We start from the raw sequence: 16516 nt of genomic DNA, 5'->3' as shown, positions 1-16516 counted from the left end.
AAGCTCTTGATATGAGCAAGGATCGTATTCTCTGTTGACTGAGGATGCCCTCTGCAGAGACAAGTCTGGGAACCATATCTGTTTTGGGAATGTGAATATCAAACTCTGCTCATAGCACTTTCTTTCATGAATTGAGTAAACTTCAACCTGATCTTTAAGCCATGGAATTTGTTTTATTGGCTCTCTCTTGGTTTGACTATTTCAGTCACTCTTTCATCACTCTTGAAGATGATATAGTGTTCCAAGAGAGAAGGCAGCCGTAAACAATCCACAGGCTGATGGCAAAAATTGAACAGAAAGACACAGGATGTAGTTTGTTAGGTTTCTTTCCCTTATTTTCCTTCTCAGCATCTCCAGATGAAATTAGTTAAATTACATTTTCAGCAGTTTCTATGAATATGTGCAGAAAATGTTGTGAACAGTCTGTATTTTACAGTCTATAGAGTTTAACTTTTAAAAGGTACCTAAATATGCAGGCAGGTAGATTGCAGTTTTTTTTTTTTTTTTTAAGTCATATTATTGAATGATAGGTGGGAAAGAGATTTTCTTAGGAAAAAAAAAGTGTTCATATTATTTACTGTCTTCTCTCCCTCACTTAACTCTCCTCTGCCAGTGTGCAAGAAAGATGGCTAATTTTTCTGAAGAATAAACAGTAAAGATTGCAAATTAAACAGTTCTCAATACACCTCCTTCAATTGCTGGCTTGTCAAGCAAGAGGAGAATAGTCAAAATGCTTTGTATTTAGACTGGAATCTGCCCTGATTTGCTGCTAATCTTTCATCTGGTCTGTATGCCAAAGCTGAATGCCAAAGATAGAGATGCAAAAGAACTCAACTGAGGTTAAGGACTTCCCCTATAAATAATGGAAGTAAAAGTCCTATGCAACGCTACAAATAAATTTAATGCTTTGAACATAACACCAGGAAGAAACTGGGAAGGTTTTCTTCTTTTTCTGCATATGCTTCATAAAAGGTTCTATTGCTAATTAACCACTGTAGAAACAGATAAGAATCAAGATGACTCCTGATTTTCAACTCTATGTTATTGCTGCAGAGAAAACAGTCTTGTGACAAAATTACAAATCTTGCAGAAATAGGCTGAAGTGATTGGTGGTCTGAGCAGGGGGACCTTTGTGTTTGCTCTCTGTTTGGATGCATTCCACAGGAATACCCCAGCCGACATCCAGAAGCTTTCTCCCTGTTTTCTTTCCCTAAGCTCTCATTTCACATAAAGTTGCATTGGCTAGACAAGGGACTGTTAACAAAGGTGCCAAGTTTTCAAATGCACCTGTTTACCAGACTGTCTTATATCCTAGAAAATATTGCAGGACCAAATCCCAAAAACATTAAGGAGTGTGCAATCAAGTAAATGGTTCCAGTTGTATGCCTGATTTTCATGCATGATTGATACTGGACTTACATATAAAAGCTCTGTAGAGCCCTGACTATGCAAATTAGGCGCATGATATGTGCTCTTGTACTTTTGGAATTAAAGTAAGAAATATATTACACATTGACCAATACACTCCTCTTAAGATATTGGTTACATGTCATTCATTTGGAGTAATGTGCAAAATTAAAATAGGGCTTAATCCCTTTTTTACCAGCTCTCATTCCTAGTTGGTCTTTTGGTTAGATGGTGTTTGCTACTACAAGAATCCCAGCCTTCCTAGGATTGAACTGCCTTTCTTCATTAGTGAAGAAAGTGCTGTCCCCTCAATACCTGGAAGCAAACAGAGGTCTGCCAAAAAGCAAAGACTTTGGAAGTTACAGAAAGCTGCATATCTTAAACTAAGATTCAAATTTTAAAAAGGGAGACACCGGAAAGATAATTGCATAAAAGCAGCAGCAACAGCATGGAAAACAATTCATCCCATTGCCAGTTTTAAGACCTAAATGTTAAGAAACCAATGCAAAGGACAATTAAATCCTAAACTGAAAGTAAAGCATGAACCATAAATTCTCATCTCTTATTATTTAGGTTTAGGGTGGATTTTTTGTGTTTGTCATCCCCCCGCTCCCTTCCATAATGTAGATTACCTTTTTGAGCAAAATCCATGCGAACTCTAAACAACCTGACTTCTGAATTTCTGGCTAGATGAAAGTATTAGAGTTGTATTACAGTTACATTACAGATAAGAAGTGAAAGGTTGAAGAGTATTAAAATCTGGAATGTTTGGATAAAGAAAACAGTATTGAGTGAAAAAATACAGCAGAAGCAAAACATTTTGAGAAGAAGGACATGGATTCAAAACCAAAAATTCAGTCTGTATGCAATGGAGAATCAATTTTTGACTCTTTAGAAGCTGTAATTTTAATAAAATAAAAAATGCTTTGAAAGAGAGGAGTAATTTTAATAAAACTAGACTAATTATAAAGAACCAAATATAAACACCTTGTAGCACTGGAAATACCATGTAGTACTGCAGAGATACAGTAAACTACTGGATTTATATAAAACGTTCAGGCACACACAGACCTGTTGCCTTTATTCAGTCATAGCACAGAAGCACAACAGGAAGAAAACACAGCATACTGATAGTATTGAGACACCTGGATAAAAGCAAAATACTGAAACACTAGACACTGAGCTCCTCGTCCATGGAAATGCTGTTATTGCACACTGGGCATCCAGTACCATACCCTGTGTGAATAGTTGTGACCTCTGACAGGTGAGCTGCAGGCTCTCTTAGTCATCACTGGGCTACGAGGAGGTTTACCCATAACAAATAGCTCCCTCTTTAAATTAGCCTAGAAGAACCACAAAAACTTTGTCAAGCAAGAGTTCAAGAATGAAGCATTATGGGATTTTTGTTGCTTCATTCATGCATGCAAATCAGACATGATTCTCCTGATTAAAAAAAAGCAACTGTTACAGGTAGGAGGGGTAATATTAGTATACAATATTTTCACTGCTACCACTGTATCTTTTTTCCTCGAGGGTTTCCTGCTCTGGCACAGACCTTTACATGTTGCAATTAAAATATGAATCCTGTATAGCATATGCAATTGGAACAGTTATTGCATGTGTACCCCCTGAAGTAGCATAGATAATAACACAGGAAAGCTCAACGGCACAGAGCGAATTACATTTGCCATACAGCACAGAGCAAACTACATTTGCCATTGATATTTCTACGGTAGCATTTCTGCTACCTTAGAAATACCAATGGTGAATGTAATTCCTTGTTGTTAAACAGAACACACCCCTTGGATTTGCATTTATAAAGCAAGTAAATACTTGGTGGAAAATACTTTATGAAAGTATCCTCATTTTGTTAGCACCACTATGAATCAGCTTTGTGTTTGTCATAATTCAGTTATTAAGCGGTGTGAGTGCAGCACATGTGAAATCTCATGGGCAGGGGTGAGTTGGGGGGAATGTGAGGAGAGTGGAGTGCTATATTGGAAACCTTTTCTTAGGTAATTGTCACTGTCAGTAGAATGTGACTAAACAAAAAAACCCCAGCCCCCTCTTAGGAGAGAGGGGTGTAAGAACAGCAAAAAAAGATAACAAGAGAGGCCAGGGAGGCAGAAAAATGTCAGCATTTCTCCTTAGGATGTGTCTTCAGGCTTCTTTTTTTGGAGGACACATCCTTTCCACTAACAAAATATGTAGTGACACTTCCCACCCATAACTCCTTGTATTCTATTTAGTTTTAAGCTACATAGCAAATATATATATATATGTGTGTGTGTCTGTATATACATATGTATTTTTAAATTAACAAAAGTTACTGAAGTATCAGTATACAGTTTCAAAAACATATATTCCTTCTATTTATTTTCAGCTTGGATTAACACACCTTGCTCAAATAAGGGCAAAGAATATAGAGGTTACCTAAAAAGAATTTCAGTGTAGACGAGGAATGTTCTTAATTTTTCTGGTTAGGCTAAGCAAAACCACCAAAAGCAGTCTACCAACTGCTGCATTAATAAAAGCTGTAGAAACAAGTACAATACTCTATTTTACGCCTTCTTTGAGGTGGAACAAACCTAAGCTCATGACAGATTCATGTCCTGGAGAGAAGCCTTGTATCTCTTCTCTGCTTCAGAAAAAAACCAACAAATCTGTTGATCTTAAGACATCTTTAAGTACATTATGTCTATGTTTTCTGTGAATGCACATTGTAAAATGGGGTAGATCTTAAGAAAAGAAAAAAAAAGAAGTGCATTTATGACATAGATGTAATGATGTAAGGATCACTTTTCTAGGATAGTTTCTCTTTACATTACGTTTTCTCCTTTTCATGAGCAGACAAATCTTCTGGAAGTAAGCACTGCAAATTAGCTTTGTCTTTCTAAAGCAAATTTTCATTTTTCTGCCACAGAGCTTCAATGCTGACACAAACTGTAGTCCTGAAGAGGGAATAATCTTTGTCCAGTCCTTGACTAACAGAGTTGGTATTTAGAACATGACCCTCTGCAGTGGTGCTTTCCTGTGAAATTTATGACTTTTCTCTCAGGCTTTGAATTGAAATTAAAAACAGAAAGACAAATGTTATCTAGTTTCTGCATACTTGAATACAGTTGTGTTTCATTCAATTAACTAAACTACACTGCTGTCCTGGTATGAATTTGAAAATGAGTAGAAGGCTTTCTGCTTTCCTATCACTGGTATCTCCATAAACTATTTAATTGTATTACAATGGCTATAGTTTTACCTTATGTTTCACTTGAAAAAGCCTAGCAATCCTTTGTTTTTTATGTTATTTAGTATTAGTAGAGAAAGCAGTACATCTGAGAAGATCAAACTCAGTGTTAGCCTTGCAGTTGTTTAATAGACACGAAGATTTACAACAATCCATATTCAAGAGGTGCAGTTACCTTTAGCTGCAGTGAGTCTTTCTCCTGCTGATGAAAGGGTTTAGAGAGGAGAGGAGCTGAGAGGGAAGCAGTAGACAGGGATATTGTAGGAACGGAGTGGGAAGTAGGTGCCTTGGCAGAGGGAAATGGAAGATTAGAAGAAAGATGGAAAAGAGGATCAGTCTCCTGATGTTCCAGCAGAAAGCAGAGCTGGCTTAAATGTTTGAGAAATATCAGAAGGAGCTGTGCTATAAAACTGTTACAAATCAGCTAAAGGATGTCAAATGCTCCTTAAGGGGACATGTAACTAACCTGAATAATCATAAATCTCATGCTAATCTTATTAGTCATCTACTTTTCTGGAAGACATTTCTTGTCTCAGAAAACATTAAAAAGTTGCCATTTGTGGCCATGGATTACACCTCTATTCTGAAGTTTTTCTCCTGTGTTTTTCAGGTCATTTAAGGGTAGAAGGTAATTAGAGGGCAAAATGTAATTAAATAGTTTAACATTTAGCCTAAAACATATTGTTCTAAGCACCTGACTTGCATGCTGACAGTGAAAGCAACTACCTGAATAGTCTGTTGAAGCAAGTGCTGGACAGAAAAAAGTATAGTTACATTGCAGCATTTAATGGCCACAACACACAGGTTAGTTCAGTGATGTACTGTCCCAAAGAGGAACGGGGGAGGGCTTCAGGAGGAAGCATTTGTGTAACTGCCAAACATAATCTGATCTGTTACTGTTAGTCAGATCCTCCTAACAGAGCCTGCTATAAATACATCAGCTGGTGAGCTGACACATGCCAGCACAGCCTGCAGAGTCTCTGCAGCAGGCACAGAGTCCCTCACTCTGGAGGCTGTTGACAGCATTTGCTTGCTGGGGCCTCTCTCTCAAAAGGGGCAGCATGCAATGGGCTAGTGAGGGAAATGGTTCACTGGCTTTTCACATCAGAAGCTCCTCGGCGAACAGCAAGGACAGGAGGGAAAGGAGCAACACAACTGATACATCATAGAATTTACAATGGTGCATATGCCTGCTTCTGAGAAGGGACTGTCCCCTAATGCTGACAATTTTTAATCATAGAGTTATAGAATAGTTTGGGTGGGAAGGGATCTTAAAGATCATCTAGTTCCAACCGCCCCTGGGCAGGGACACCTTTCTTCTTGAACCAGCCTGCTCAGAGCTCAGTTTTATCAAATGCAATTATGTAAAAGTGTGCCTGTGCACAATATGAACATGTAAATACAAGGCAGAGAATATTTATACTAAATTATCTGAACACAGAAGTCAGGGTTGTCAGAAATTAAAATACCTTATCAATAGTTGGTGAAGTATATCCTTCATAACAATCCATAGAATCTTCTCCACTTGCTATTGGGAATTCTAAATTGTCATGTACCAGATCCTCCTCTATATACAGTCTAGTCAGTTCTTCTGTTGTGTCTCGTGCTTCTCCGGAGGAATCTGATTCTTGAGGTTCTGACTGATCCTCTCTTTTAAGTGACAGCTCTGCAGTACAGATTTCCTCTTCATTTTCAGCACTTGCAGCTAGCACACTGGACAAGGAACCTTCTTCATATGGCAAAGGGATGTTACAGATAGTGCTATGTTCACCTTCTCTTGTAGTATCTGACAAATCTCTAGGTACTTCAATAACTAAAGAGTCAATTATGCTTTCTAAGTCTTTATCTTTTCCTGACTTGGTATTGTTGCTGACATGCTTATATACTACACCATGAGATGAGCTGGCTGAAGATGAGACAGAGTGAGATACAAGAGAGGACAGAGGAAGATCTGTAGGAGAGCTGAGAAACACCTCTGTATTTGGCATAAAGTGACCATCCTTAATGTGGTGAATGCTATTACTTGGGGAGATTGCTACAGCTTGGGAGGTTGCTAATGCCAAAGAATTGAGTTCTTCTAAGTCACAAAGAAAACTGTCTGGAACTGATGGAGAAGTCAAGTTGCACATGCCTGAAGGTGAAAACCCAACAGTCCTTGAGAACAAGTCACTACAGTCAGCCTGGAGAATCTTTTGATCAATGTGTGACCAAGATGATGGAAGTTGTCTGGAAAGTGGGGTCAGTGCTTGGGAAGGCAACTTCAAAAATAAGAAAAACATGGGAATGGAAATAGATAAGCATGACAGAGAATTAGGATATGAGTAAACTGGAAAAGAAAAATGTCTGTGCCATCATCTGGATTACAGGGTACAATTTCAGTGACCATGGGTGTCTGAAATCACTACTATATGAATCAGAACAGCAGGAAAGACATTTGAAACATGAAACTATCAGGTTCTGGCTTAGGGCATAAATGTCAAACATGAAGACAGATCTGAATCATTACATTCATGGAGGCAACTGCATTTGATCTGCTGAAGTTATGTTACTTATGGTGCTCTGTTAGTAAGCCTGTCACAGGTTATTAAATCATACAATTAATATTAATGAAATTTTCCCAAACCATTACTCTAATTTTGAGAACACCATTTTCAGAAGTACACTTCAGATGTCATTAAATACTCCTCTCCACATATAACAACTGAGGTAATTTCTAATTATTAAAATGTTAATACTTTTATTTTTCTTAGTACTTCTGAGTAAATGTTTAAGAAACATCTTTAATACATTGCATACTTTTATTAAGGCATGAGCAGCTGCTCAGAATAAATGAATTTGAGAATTCAGAATTAATTTGTTTTTCAAAATTAACCCTATTAGTTCAAAATGATGTCAACATTTGTGAAAGGTACATTCAGTTCAAACTGGACATAGGCAGTCAACGATGCTTTTAAAGTAGTGACAGCACAGTACACAAGAGTATGCTTTGAGTACCGTTACACAATATTGATTGAAGTATCCTTCTGGTAAAAGAACGTCCTTTTCTAAGAATGAGAGACTGGTGAGTCATACGTACACAGCATCAGTAGATATCCATTGCTTCAGTAAATACTGAAAATGCATTTTTATTACTATTAATCCTCAAAATTAAACTTGAGCAAAAAATATTTTCATCTAATTGTTACAACTATCCAGAATAATTAGATGTACACCTCTAAGTTATCTGGACTACTACAATTTCAAAAGTCTACATTAATGTTGCAGAATAGTGAACTTAGTTTACTTACCTTCTGCTTGAGTTTTGTTGAGGCAAACAGCTTTATATTACAGTCAGACAAACCTTTGCTACAGAGTCTTTTGTACCAATGTAAACAGTAAAGACTGATACAGTGTAGTCTGCTAAAGCAGAGTTAGGCTGTTACAGAAATACTCAGTCTCTTTCCCTCATCATTCCTCTTAAGCAAGGACCCCTAATCCATTGTTTTAAGGTCAATAATGCTGCTGAGGACATTTTACGATTTTTAGTTTCCCATGGCTATAAGCTGCACTAGATCTAAAGATATAGATGAATTATGCCAAGTTACAGAGAGCAAAACTTGCTCATAACTTGTCTTGCTTATTAATTTTACTGCCATTAGGCCAGAGAAATTTAGTACAATTGTCTAGCAACAAGGAGCGATATGTGGTAAAAATCTCCAAAGGAATAGAGAACATGGTATCAGAAAGTGTGGTAAACTCTAGAACACCTTCAGGACTGATGAAATTCTTCTAGGTAGCCAGGAACAGCATGCCATCCTCATAGTATTGACATTTCTGAATACAGCTGAATCCAGAAAAAAGGTGTCCGTTTAAGAGTCTCAGTGGAAGGTGGTTTTGGTTTTTTTTTTTAACCTGATTATTGAAGAAGTATCCTATGTTAAAAAGAAGGCTTCTACCAATTTCCTTCCCTCATGAACTAATTTAGTAAAAGCTAACTTACTAATAGTGGTAGGATACTTTTGTAATATGGATGTAAATGCTCCACAAGGACTATGGAGCTTTAGCAGGATACCTTAGAGAAGCCTGCTCCGTAGAAAACAGGGAGAGGCATCTCTGGAATAGGGAGCACTTAAGCTGCCTCACTGACTTGCCTTCAGGACCCTCTGGATTCCTGTAACAATAAGGGGCCCTAGCTTATGAATCTCAGTTGGCAGCTACAGAATTTGATGTTACTTGATCAGTTTTGTGAGAATAGAAGAGATAGGATCTAGTTCTCTGTTGTGACACATTCTGGAAAACCAGACAACACTTGTCCTAACAACTGTCCCAAATGAACTAATACTTAGTAATAAGAAATATTTTCAGAGGCTACTGTTGCCTATAAATTATCTTTGGCTAGCTTTTTACAACCCCAAAGTAGTTAGTAAATGTGGAACTTATTTCAAAGTCGAAGCATATGGATGACCACCAACTATGGAAGTAGAAAATAGTAGAAAAGGGGACAAAATCAAATGAAACATGAATTAATAGCAGGATAAAGAAGTTTGTAATTACACAAAAAACCCACTGCCCATGCTGAAGAGATAAACAGCAAAAGTAAAGAGGAAGACTTAGAAAAGTTTACATCTCGAATGTTCAAAGTAATTGATAACAAGCTCATTCTAAGCACAGTTTGCATGCAGAAACTTCATTAGTTTCTATCACTGCCAAAAATGTTATGTTCCCCGCACAGCTGAGTGCAAAGCCTCACAAATGAACGATAAACCACAACACAGCAATCTTTCTGCAGCATCCTGTAGTATGATTTGTGGTGATTATCTAGACTATAAAAGAAAACTATTTGGAACCCATGATACACATCTGGTGTGAAAAATATACAACCATAAAGGTCTGAATTCAAGTTCATTGACAATGTGATGACAGTCACCTCACTCCTAAATGAAACAATACTGTCAGTTTGTACCACTCCAAAGAATGTACCAACATTCTAGCTTCCTCACAGACTGTGAATGGCAAAAGGATGAAGTTTTTGGTATAGAATCGCTGGCTGTTCTCCTTTGCTTCCAAAGGTACAGAACTGGTCTTGGCAAGCTGTGTCCTGCATGCTTATGGAACCATAGGCTTTTAGGATAGTGTTATGGGAATGTCTTCACATTGTACTATTAGAAGTCTGCTAGACATACCCTTAATGCTCAGATTCTTGCTAAGATTCCCAAATAAATTTTTTTTCTGTTGACTTGACTTGTCTGCCCAAATTTAATCTCTGTCTACTAAAAATAATGTAATAGCCAATGAGGAAAAGAGCATAAATCCTGGCAGAATATGAGACACACTTGACTATAAAAATTGTTTATTAACATAGTAATGCAATTTTACCTGTGTAAGAAAGAAAATGTTGTGTAACTTAATGCCTAAGTTATATATAATGTTAACAAAAAAATTACAAGTTCTTCTAAACCCACTCTAGGGGTGGCAGATAACATCAGAAAATACTTACCTTAGTTGAACTTAAATGATGTATTCTGTCACTAGAATAGCTTTGGGGTATTGGAGGGTCAGGATAGTCATCAACACCTTTTGATGGATTCTTTTTGATGACTTCTACATAGGAGACAGGGAAGATGCCTTGTTTGTTGGTTCCTGGTATTTTACCTTCATACCAGTTTTGATCAACCCGCTTAAGAAGAATTACTCTGTCTCCCTGAAATGCATTATGAAAATGGATTATACATTGAAAGTTAATTTTGTACATAACAGATATTATTTTAACACATAATAGTATCTTCTTTGCAGCGCTGCTTCTCATCAGTCTTGAGCATCATCTCCATATTCCCATTTTTCCTCCCATTGCTAATAGCCATATATAAAACTACCATCCCAGTAAGATGAGGGGTTAGGCATGGACTAAAAATGCTGTTCTTTTTTCTGAGGGGAATCTTATGTAGTCCACTCCTCTTGCTTGGGTGATTAACATTAACAATTTTCTTTGGAACATAAACTGTTTTAATTTTTGGCCAAACCACCAGCTAATGCCCCAACTATAGCATGCATAGACTGCTATGGCCATTTTTTCTTAAGCGTGATAAAATTCAAACAATGAAATTCATGCAAGTGCTTTGTTCAGTAAAACTAGAGTAAGTGAAGGTAGTAAACTAAAAATTGTGAGTCTGTTGTAAAGATGAGAGAAATAAGTGCTTTTCCTATGTAAAATGGGCAGGGCCTCACTGTTCTTGGAGACTGTAGAAATTGAAATGGGAAACATCAACTTTATATTCAAACCTTTTACTTCATGAACTACACCCTTCTTTGGTTTACATTATGTTCTTTTCACCAGATCTTTCTGAAACAAATCCTTGCCTATTAGTTTTGCAGTTTTTGGGTTTCTTTAATTTTGTTTCAGTAGTTGATGTGTGGAATTCACTACAATTGATTTTAGTGAGATGGAACAAAGGAAAACCAGTGCAAATCAACTTTCCAAGCAAACCAAAATTGGGCCGTCAAGATTATGATCACCACAATAATCACAAAAGCTAATTTTAGAAAGAAATAAAACATTAAATTACCCCCAACCTCTAATTTTTCTAAGTTGCTATTCCTGGGGTTTTTTTAGACCTCTCTGACTTTTACAAATTTCTAAGGAATAAAAAAACACCCATTATTTTCAGTAGTGTTTGATTAGGCTGTAGGTCAGCAACAAAAATCTCTATCCTTACTTTTTGTTCAGAACAAAAATAAACGACTGAAAAGCCTCTATGAACACTAATTCTTAAAAAAAACCCCAAAAGTAAGGGGCAGAATTTCTCAGTGGATGAGAAGTACCCACTACTTACAACTAAGTAGTTAATATCTGCAATAATAAAATTTCTCTACAGTATTAATATTCCAGTGTCTAACAAACTTCAGAAATGAAACAGTTATTTTGTTCATAGGCAATAGCCAACAGGATATGCATACAAAAGATACATTATAAATAAAAAGAACATTATAAATAAAGAACTGTTATTAAATAAAATATTTACAATCACAAAAATATCTCAGGCTTTTTAAAAAGTATTTTATCTTCTGTAATTTTCTATTTATTCTGCATTAAAATCCTTACTATAATAATTGTGACAGGCAGGAATAATAATTAAATAAAGGAATAGATAATTGAAGTGAAAATTCAAAATTTAGCTGGACAGTTAGCAGATGATTGCATATGCTACTCTGCCACAGTCCAAATTAAAGGCAAAACACAGTTACAGTATTTGCAGCTAGCTGAGACACTGCAAGCCAACAAGCTATCATGTTAGAGTTTCCTACCACGGCATTGCTTTGTGCATTATACATCTTGAATGCAGAGTGCACAAAGCACAGTATTTACCTATATATAGATTCTGTGTAGCAGGAGACTTTACAATGGTATTTTGGTGGAAGATAGTTCTCAACTGTACCTTTCTAAGTGATAACTCCACATTTGTGTCTGCGCTGAAATTATATTTGGCAACAGCTTCTCCAATCTCTCCAATCTGTGCAGGGGGAGGTGGCCTGGCAGGCTGTGCTTTTTCTGGGGGAGAAAGTTTCTAAGGAAAAAGAAAAACCAGATTTTCATCATTCTCATGTGGTTTGTGGACTATTATCTAAATTAATTAAAGGAATTAAAACAAAGAACAAACCTCAACATAAGAAATTGGGAATATTCCAACTCTTCCATGGTGCTCACCCTCATACCAGTTTTGATCAATTTTCCTGAGGATATAGACAGTATCTCCTTTCTTAAAGGACAGCTCTCTGTAACAAATTTATTTATATCAGATGTTTATGGCTTTACATTTAAATCTTCTCCCTGCATGGTTCCTGAGATCTTTACAGTTTGAAACTGAAACAGAATGTAACAACTAAACATTTGAAGAAAAAGTGTCACAGCTGTGGTACATTTATCAGTTGATCTTAACATATAAAATCAAATTACTCGCATTTATGAATCTCACACAGTATCTATAGGTTACAAAGGCCTGTCTTACATGGTGATTCCAAGGAAGCATTGCTAGTTACCACCAGAGAACTTAGTATGATGTGTGCATGCAAGTATGATGTCTTTGGGATCACCTGTTTAAGTAGTGCTTTTATGACAGGCATCAGAGAGGTACTTGGTGTGTTCTTTATGTATTCAGTATGGAAATCACTGAGTGTATTCCACATCTTTATGGCTTTTCACTATCTTTCTTCAGCGTTACAGCTTGGTGTGCTTCTGCTCTACACATTTTTTTTTATAGCAGCTATTCAGAAGCATGATGCACACAGGATTATGTTCTCACCATTTCTCGATACTCAGAGACTATGCTATGCTAAATGATGGATACCAAAAAAATGGACTTTTAAAATCACTAAAAATATTTTCAGATCCTGGCTTGGGAGAACTTTGGTGTATCATCCATTTGGTGTTTCAAGAACTAATGTGCTGCTCTGGTAATTTCAGTTGTGAATTTTGTCTTGACATAGCTAATATAATTCTAGTGTCAATATTTGGTAATATTTAAAAATTATTTAAATGTCTTGGATCATTGGAACAACAGCAGAAATGAATTGCAGACATTCTACTTTGACTCCTCCTAAATCAGTGGTTCCCAATATTTTGTTACGACACTGCTTTTCGTCTTAGTATGTAGCATGTCACATCCTGTGACATGCAGAAAGCCTGTGTATGTTAAGACAGACAGGAAGAGGCTGAAGCGTTACACAGACTTTTGATAAACTCATTATCTATGACAGGAGTTTAAGCAATTTACCCTCTGCCACCTAAATGTAATTCACAACAAACAAGAGCATTCAGTGTGTGTCCTTCACAACCTGTGCTCTAGAAGGCTGAAGATGCACAGCTGTTCATGTGTTCAAACAGATACAATGGAGAATATAGTAACTTAAGATAATTTTATTATAAAGTAACTTTTCACACAGTTTGCTAGTGCAGGGACTACTGTGACAGCAAGCAAGGTCCTCATGTCCATGCATTTGCTGTTGAAACTGGCTCGAACACCACTTATGTGGCAGAAAGAGTTTGCTTGAATGATGAATTCTTGAATGAACAAAAGTCTAGTACTTACTTAGAAGTTTGAGCTTTAAAGTCATATACAGCTCTAGCTGGCAGTTTCTGAAAAACAGGTGAAGTGATTAATACATTCAGGTAGTATTACTATATGATAAATGTGTTTCAATTTTTAAAAGGTGACCAAGATCCAAAAAGAAAAGAATGAGCTTTACAGTGGTTCTTGAAGAAACAGGCAATGAAACATGAAACATACATTCTTTTTTTAAGGCAGGTGTTTGGGACTTAGTGTTCTAAAATCAGAAATAACTAAATTTTAATGCAGACTATTTTGCATTTTGATGTTTAAGAGAAGTACCAAAGTAAATAAAAAAGTTAAATATGTCAATGTGACTTTTAGTCAACTAGATCTCTAGGTGTAACAGAAATACACATACTTAATATTCTGTAGTATTTTAGGTGCCTTTAATGTAAACTTGTTTTCTGCAGGCTAATTTCAATTGCAATGATGCATTACATTTATATATATACACACACATATCCCCTGACAGCTGGAAATGGTTGGAATATTTTTAATTTCTATAATTACATTCATAGTTTTAAGAAAGCACAGTACTGCAGGTGATCTGAGTCATCTGTGCAGCTCTCTTGATATCACAGGCAATCACATGGTAACATTTCTTTCATACATTTATCAAACTCTGTCACGAAGTACATGTAAGGTCAATACTGTTTTAAAAAAAAACCAACCCTGTAAAACATCCCTAACTCTCCTCACCTGTATGGCTGACACACTTTCACTGCTTTTAAAGCTGTAATGAAAATATGAACTGATCTGACCCAACAGTTTTACTCGTGGACTCTTTGCATCTGACAGCACCAGATATTTCAGAGGAAGTAAAAAGCAGAACCACATGAGGGCATTTGTTAAAGTGATTTAGTCTTGCTCTGCAAGTACTTGCCCAGATAAGATGATCCCATTCTAATAAATGCCTCTCTGGGATGTACTAGTGACTAGAATGAGCTGATTATGCAATTTCTGAGAGATACTATTTGTCATGATGTAAAGGTGCGCATCTTTTTATGACAGGAATAAAAAGGGACACTTGTAAATTTTACATTTTACCTTTATTCCAGGCCAGCTGTTCTTGATTTGGTTCTCTCCCTTCTGGTCATTTTATGACTAGCAAATCTAGCACACCTACAGAATTGTCTTCACTGTTAGTGAAGTCCCTGAAGTTATTATAGGGATCCTGTCAACTTGAATTTTGCCATACCAATATGATTTTCCATTACAGATCTCCTTCAAATAAGATAGCCTAAATTTAAAAGCATTTTTCTGTTCTTTGCTGTTATTAAAAAAGGTCTTTTAGACAGGAGGGAAGGAGGTCTTTTAGACATGAATCAACATATGATTCATATTAACTGCAGCTAAACTCTATTCAGTCTTTCCTGATTTTGGTACAGATGGTATTGTGACTATTAAATCAAATAACAGAAAAAGTGGATATTAAAAGAACAGTGCAGCTATTTAAATAAAAAATACTTTGAAATGTACAAAACATAATGGAAATAGAGATGCCTTTCTTCTTTAATATTTTTAAACCTTTTGAAGTGATCGTAAAAATGGCTTGTAATTTAAGTATTTTACGTATTTTCAAATTGAAAAAATGACTTTCCATGTCACAAGATTCTTTAAAAGAAACATACAATATGGCTCCTGGAACTTTTTTTAGCCTGTATTTTGTAATGAGTAATCTTTTTTTAAAAAATAAGACTTTTAATCAAATTCCAGTAATATAACCATGTCAGTGGGGTATAAATGGATCTGAATTCAGTTCTAAGCATACCACCATTTATCAAGGTATATAGCCCAGAGCAAAATCTTATAAATTAGTAATTAAAACATAGTAATAGTTTATGTTGTTTGGAGAGAATTTATAGTTCTAGATCCATAAGCACTCTTAAGATACAGAATAATAAATACTGTATATATTTTATATTTCAATATGTACTTTTCAGTGATGCTTAATGTTAATGTTACTTTAAAGGTGGCACACCTGCTTCCATTTTCTCTTCCAAAATATTACCACAAGCAATCAGTATCTAATTACAATCACCAACTGCTACAGATATTAGAGACTCCTCTTAGGCTAACTGTTTTTGTCTAATCCACTAACAGCAGTGGTTTGCTTTTCAAACAAAAATAACAGTGAATTATAGGCGTTTTGTATCAGTTTTGAAACTACCAAGGTAGTTTCTTTGTGTAATACTTTGGGTTTCTGAAGAGTCTTTCCCCAGTCAAATCTGTTATTTTTCTTTGCTCCAAACACACACTCCAATCAGTTTTGACAGAGTTGATCAATAACTAGTGAGTTTATGTCCATGCTTATTTAATAATGAACAGAAGAATACAGCTTATCTTACAAAGCTTGATATTATTTTAATTTCTTGAAGTACCAATCTCCTTAATGAAAAAGGAAGATACTGTTCCTTTGGTCTGCATCATTATATAGTCTTAAAACCAAGACAAATCTTGTCTCAAATATGTTACCAGTTTTCCATACGGATATTGCTGTGTTATTTATTGTTTCACTACCTCTTTCTCTGCAGTTCCTCTTCTCTCCCTTGGAGTACATCGTCCCACATCAGTGAAAGCAGAATAGCTTCCAGGAGACTCCTGGTCTACTGGAAACAGAAATTATGTGAAACTATGATAAACAAAAACATTCAAACCTGTGATGCTGCTTGCTTTCATTTAGGGGGGTGAAAAGATATTGAAATCTATTATTTTACGTTTAATAGAAAGAAAAGCATGTGATGTGATGGTTAAGAGTACCTTTAAAGGAAAAAAAAAAATC

At 36.0% G+C, this 16516-nt stretch overlaps 1 protein-coding gene across 49 annotated transcripts in view; it reads right to left on the bottom strand.

Moving 5' to 3' along the window:
- SORBS2 (sorbin and SH3 domain containing 2) overlaps nucleotides 1-16516 on the bottom strand; it is a 152469-nt gene that overhangs the window by 6528 nt on the left and 129425 nt on the right. For 28 of the 49 annotated variants that reach the window (XM_072928290.1, XM_072928284.1, XM_072928305.1 and 25 more), the window contains 8 exons: nucleotides 16255-16343; nucleotides 13714-13760; nucleotides 12286-12400; nucleotides 12064-12192; nucleotides 10128-10331; nucleotides 6121-6909; nucleotides 4827-4937; nucleotides 2643-2750 (listed from right to left, as the gene is read on the bottom strand). In XM_072928290.1, the coding sequence (XP_072784391.1) occupies nucleotides 2643-2750; nucleotides 4827-4937; nucleotides 6121-6909; nucleotides 10128-10331; nucleotides 12064-12192; nucleotides 12286-12400; nucleotides 13714-13760; nucleotides 16255-16343 (1592 nt within the window). The remainder of the gene's footprint in view (nucleotides 1-2642; nucleotides 2751-4826; nucleotides 4938-6120; nucleotides 6910-10127; nucleotides 10332-12063; nucleotides 12193-12285; nucleotides 12401-13713; nucleotides 13761-16254; nucleotides 16344-16516) is intronic. The other 21 variants (XM_072928297.1, XM_072928311.1, XM_041715802.2 and 18 more) reach the window with 6 other exon arrangements.

This window comes from Taeniopygia guttata, chromosome 4 (genome assembly GCF_048771995.1).
Source record: "Taeniopygia guttata chromosome 4, bTaeGut7.mat, whole genome shotgun sequence".
Classification (NCBI taxonomy): Eukaryota; Metazoa; Chordata; class Aves; order Passeriformes; family Estrildidae; genus Taeniopygia; species Taeniopygia guttata.
Note: the sequence above shows the minus strand (reverse complement) of the source record. Positions and strands in the feature narration are given on the sequence as shown.